Source organism: Corvus brachyrhynchos, unplaced genomic scaffold (genome assembly GCF_000691975.1).
Source record: "Corvus brachyrhynchos isolate BGI_N302 unplaced genomic scaffold, ASM69197v1 scaffold10, whole genome shotgun sequence".
Lineage (NCBI taxonomy): Eukaryota > Metazoa > Chordata > Aves > Passeriformes > Corvidae > Corvus > Corvus brachyrhynchos.
The window spans coordinates 9,860,330-9,865,975 of NW_008236180.1; the positions used below are offsets into that span (position 1 = coordinate 9,860,330).

At 42.3% G+C, this 5,646-nt stretch overlaps 1 protein-coding gene across 1 annotated transcript in view; it reads right to left on the bottom strand.

The window, feature by feature from the left end:
• Positions 1–765: 765 nt before the first annotated feature.
• PARD6B (par-6 family cell polarity regulator beta) overlaps positions 766–5,646 on the bottom strand; it is a 12,670-nt gene continuing 7,789 nt past the window's right edge. Inside the window, exon 2 of the mRNA XM_017735137.1 lies at positions 766–5,365. Coding sequence (XP_017590626.1) covers positions 4,536–5,330 — 795 coding nt within the window. The 5' untranslated portion in view covers positions 5,331–5,365 and the 3' untranslated portion in view covers positions 766–4,535. The remainder of the gene's footprint in view (positions 5,366–5,646) is intronic.

Sequence of the window (5,646 nt, forward strand, 5' to 3'; positions counted from 1 at the left end):
CTTCCAAGTGTCCTGTGCAAAGAGAAGAGAACTCCCCCCGCTCCAAAACACTCAAGCTCCAGTGCCCAGGGCAGCAGCCTGGGTTCTTTGGGCTGCATTCTGAGCCAATGCTGATCCCAGCCTTGCTGTCCCCTCCCCACAGCTCTGTCTGCAGGGATGGAAAGTACTGAGCACACAAACAAACCAGTCCTGCAGACACAAGGGAGGTGCAGAGAAGTCTGTGCTCAGCCCCAAAGCAGCAGAAACAAAAGCCACACAAGGGGGCTAAGCACAGCCCGAGTCTCTCCTCCCCGGGTAAATGTTTACAAGGGCTGCCAAGGCAAAAGAGATGGGAGAAAATATTTGCAAGTGAAGTGGGTTTGAGTTCAAACTGCCACACTTGCAGCAGATACTCACAGCAGCAGCGACAGCCGCCCCAGCAGCACCTGACACAGGTGATGCAGCAGGAGGGACCTAAACCTCCCCCAGGAGCAGTCCTCAGGCAAGGCATCCAATGCAAGGTTCACTACTGCAGCTGCTGCAGGAGCAAGCACAGCACAGGTGAGGCAGCAGCACTGAGGGACACACAGCAGGACCCTGAGACTGCCCAGGGCACAGATCTGCTCCAGGGGAGGGACAGAGCAGCTTGGAGAACACTGCCAGGAAAACACAGCCTGGGTAGCTGGCCAGGAGAAAAAAATTAAACCCATCTATTGTCACACTTGAGAAAAAGGATGCATCCTTCATCATTTTGATTTATCTGACAAAGTAATAAAAAAACCCCCATTTTATTTCTATATCCATTTATTATTTTGGTCTGTAAAAATATAAGACTAATATACAACTACATCTAGCTTGATTTTTGTAAAATCAATCTTCATTCAGTGAGATACCAATGTACATTATACATTAAAGTTGTAAGAAAAATACTGATATTTGACATTTTAAACAAGTTCATTCATGTAAAAATCACATTGCAAGTAAAATTTAATTAGAAAATACATAATATTCACAAAAATACACATGTTAAAGACAGCTTGTGAGAACATTGTCCTAAATTTAATTCAGGTGTGGAAAAAAACCATATGATTCACAGTTAGGCTTGACTTATCCAATACCATAGCAGAACTTCAAAGTAAATGCATCTTAATTCTATTAAGAATTTGTTCTTCTTCCTATTAAGGTGCACTTAGATGTCCCAGTAGCAAGGGAGGAATGACTTATCCCCCTCTGTGCATGTACACAACATATAACACTAGTCAAAGGAATTTCAGTTTTTCATTCCATTCTGAAATAATTTGGATATTTCATAAATTAATTTATAAAATCTGAATTGAAAATACAATTTACACACACAGGATAGTTAATACACAAAGATTACATCAATAGCAGCGTAATATTGTCAATCATGCGCAGCATCCTCACTATCACTTCTGGATTTTCTTTCTCCATTTTTTAGCTATAGATAAAATCTATATAAAACAGTCAAGCCTTTAAGTATTGTCTTCCAGGGAGAAAACAGTATAGATGTTAAAAATTTAGGAGGTAGTGAATGAAAGGCTAACAATATCAGCATATTTTAAAAAACCTTATACTGAACCCCAGTATCATTTATATATAAAATTAAATTTAGCCACTCAATCAACCATTGATTATCCTGAAGTAGCAATTTAAAAATATTCTGTAATTAACAGTGTATGTATTAGTAAGATATGGAAGAACTTTAGAAACTTCATGGTAACTGCAGCATTAAGCAATTACATGCTGTGCAGTCTGTCATTGTAACTGTAAATACACAATTTTTAGATTTATTCTTTAAAGTTTTTATCAAGTCCCAAATGCTTAGTTTTACTACACGTTACCAAATTTCTGTGAAACAGAAGATGATATATGTCAAAAAGAACATTATCTCACGTTTAGATTACTCAGTTTGCAGGAAAGGTCCTAGGAGATGAAGTCTCATGCAGTTTAGAGTAGGACCACAGTTAAATTTCTACAAGTCCTTAATACTGGCATATATATTATTCAAACTACCCATGCATGTGCCTGGCAGCACAGCAGCCTCGGGGCTGGGACCTGCCCAGTTTCCTGGCAGACTCAGCCCTCCCAGGCAAGTCCACCCTCCCAGCTGTGATCTGAGCTGCAGAATCCTCATGGACCACATCAGCCCCAGAGCGGATTTCCATGGAATGAAAACATTACACCTGCATTAAGTGCACTACCAGTTCATTCTCTGTACCTGTGGATCTCTCTTCTCTTCCCAAGTGCCTTTATTCCTTTGATTATTCACAATACATTCAAGTAAACCAAAGGCACAGAAGTGCAAACTAGCAGAATGAGTCTCACCCTTCACTGTGATTTCATACAGGAAGGAAAGTATTTTGATAAAGGAAAATAAAAAAGATATTTTCAAAGTAAACAATCTTCCATAAAGAAAGGAAGTGTAGAGCAGCGCTGAGAGAAAACACGTACAGGTAAAGTCTCCACGTTTCAGAATGCACATTTCTTTTTCTCATTTCACACTAAGTGGATGTAGTTGCTTCATTTTTAATAATTATTAGCAAAACAAGTGAAACACTTGAAAAATCTTGCTCTTGTAAAAGATTGCAAGGCTCTCCACATACATACCGAAGAAACCATAAGTGTGATGAAAGAGACCCCCACCTGTATTTGCAGAGTACCACTGCCTGCTGAGCCTATTCTCCATAAATCCTAAGGGGTATGAATGCCTCTCTTGGCATCTTGGACTCCACTGGCATTGGAGGTTTAAGAAAACTACTGCTCATGAGATACCAGTTTCAAATGTGCATTTTGCAACATCAAACAGCAGGGATTTGTTTCTGCAGCAGTGTTCGCATCATCACAAAAACCTGAAACAAACACAGGTTTAGCCTCTGATGGTCTGTGACGACTTTTACAGATGCCCTAACATTAAACTTACAGTTGGTCTCCTGTTAGTAAAGTTACCAGAGGTAGATTTTCCTCAAATAGACTGAGGGGAAAAAAAGAAAGGGGACAGTCTCCCTTCCCACGCATCACATCTTCCCAGAGGGTGGAACACGCTCCCAAGCACCTGACTCCTGCTCTGGGGAGCACAGGACAGAACTGGTAGCACCCTACTCCTCCTTACAGGCTGACAGAGGCCACAGGATCCCTGGGGAGATCCTTCTTCCCAATCCTATTAGTTCCCACCTCATTTTCCTGCCACAGCTTTTGTTCCCAAAGGAGGGTCAGGTTGGGAACAAAGGGCCAAAGTGGTAAAAAGCAGGAGATACAAAAAGGGGAAGGATAAAAACAACGCTAGAAGCCTCCCCTGCACCTGTCCCAGTGAGTGCTGTGGTTACACACACACCTTTGTCCTTGCAGCATCAGGACTTGTCATCAGTGTTTTAACTCTTTAACATCCACAACACCCAGCCAGGGACACACAGAGATCTGCATTTACAGATCAGTTCCTAATAATGAATCAGTTAATATCACATGGCTCAAACAAGATGTACTAAAGTCTCATCCTGATTTAAAACTTTAAAACTTTTTTTAATCCAGGGATTTAACTTAAACTGTTCTAACTTGTTGAAGTTTGAAGGAAGTCACTTTCATATAATCCAGACTCATTCCAGCAAACCTTTGCTAGTAGAAATCTTGAGTTTCTACTAGGAGCTGCAATTTTAACAGAGATTATATGATGCTATTTCCATAACAGTGTTTACATTTGATTTGTTTGTAATTTACTGGGATTAGTAACTAAATCCAATGATATCCTTAAATATTGCAAACTAGAATGAGAACAGGTCTTTGATGCATTAGTGTTAAGACTTTCACATTTGAGTTTCAAAACCAGTGTCATTAAAAGTAAGCTTGCCTGGCCATTAAAACTAGTAATGGTGCCTGACTAACGAGCCTGTGGTTGCACATTCACTCACAAAGGAACAGTGACTTCCAAAGCCCCACTGCAGGTGCTGCCCACAGAGCCCTGTTGTCCATGTCAGCCAGGGGACCAGACCAGCCATCCCCATCTCTTCCCAGCCCACCGCTGGCTTTCTCCCAGTTTCCTCTTGCACAGAGCCTACCAACAGCTCTGCCAGCAGAGCAGCAGCCAGGACAGCAGTGAGGGGGCTAAAGCAGCTCCACCACATGTAAGCAGCACTTCAGAGGAACATGAAGCCACAGTACATGAGATGGTCAGCCTCACATGTAAGGAAGTTTACTTCTATAGAACCAGTAGTATACGGCATTAAAAAATAATAAAAATCAAGTACCTTTAAAAGAAAGCTCACAGCCATCTCTTAGCTATCCTTCATTTTCAATTTAAATTTTCCTCATTCACTTTCAGCCATTTATCAACTATCTTCCAGCTTTGTGAATTATTTACATTGAAGTGCAGAATTAATGAAGTTAGTCAACTTATGTAATTTTGAATTTCTTGTATTTACTTTTCCCTCCTTTTAATCTAACTGCAGTGCATGGTAGATGGAGAGGTATAAAATGTATTACATATTAAGCCAAATTAAAACATGTATGGCATCCTTACTTATACAAAGTACACCAATGTCATTTCATAGTGTTATTATAGTTCCATCCTCTTCTAGTGACTTACGCCCTGGCTCTGGTACTTCATACTCCATGCTAATGCTGCCTGCTGAGTGATTCAAGTTCATTTCACTAGAAGGAAGGAATCCATTTTGTGTGGACTCATGGAGGAGTTCAATTTGTGATAAGGATTCTATACTTTCACTGGTAGGTGCAGCTTTTGGGATCTGCTGTGGCTCCCCACTGTCTTCAATAATAATGTCCTCCTCATCGCTCTCCTCTTCTCCTTGCAGCAGATTTCCCAGAATGTTTGGAGTGCTGCTGGGAAGGCTTGACTCAGTGGACTGGCCGGAGCTGCCCGAAGTCCGACTGTTCCTCACGACGTTGTTCCTCTGGTTGGCAGGTCTGACCGTGATGATCAGGTTGCGGCTGTTTGCAATCATCATGTCTGTAACTTGATCGAGGCTTTTTCCTGACACCTCTATCCCATTCACCTCCAGTACCTCATCATTGACAGCCAGCAGGCCCGTGCTCTGAGCCAGCCCTCCGGGGACGAGCCTGGATATGAAAATCCCCGGGACCTTCTCTAAGCCGTGCGGGGTGACCCTGACGCTGGAGCCGTCGCGGATGTAGAAGCCCAGGGGTTTGTCAGTGCCGTACTTGTAGAGCCGCACCCTGCGGTGGGTCTCGGGCAGAATATCCACGTCTATGATAGAGGACACTGGCCTGAAGTCCTGGGGCATGCTAATGACAATGTGGGGTTTCTTCTTGTGGTTATCCGGACGTAGCACATTGGATAAGACGTTCTTCTTCCTTGTCATGGTATCAGTCCCGAAGGCACTGTAGTCTGCATCTTCTGCAAGACAGAGCACATGGGGATTAGAGCCTGCCAGGCATGGCCAGGTCACATTGCTCAGCAGAGGCAAAGAGCTCATCTAGAAGGTGTCTGCCTTACTGTCATAGAAACCTTTCTCTCTACACATGAAACAAAAGCTTTAATGTTATGAGATTCAAAGTTTGGAATACTTTTGGTTTTCTTCAACCAAAAGAAAGAGAGTGCACAAAAGAAATTAAAGCAAGTTAGCAGCAGCAGACAAAGAGCTACAGCTGCTTGAGAGAAAGGGGAGAATGGAAAGA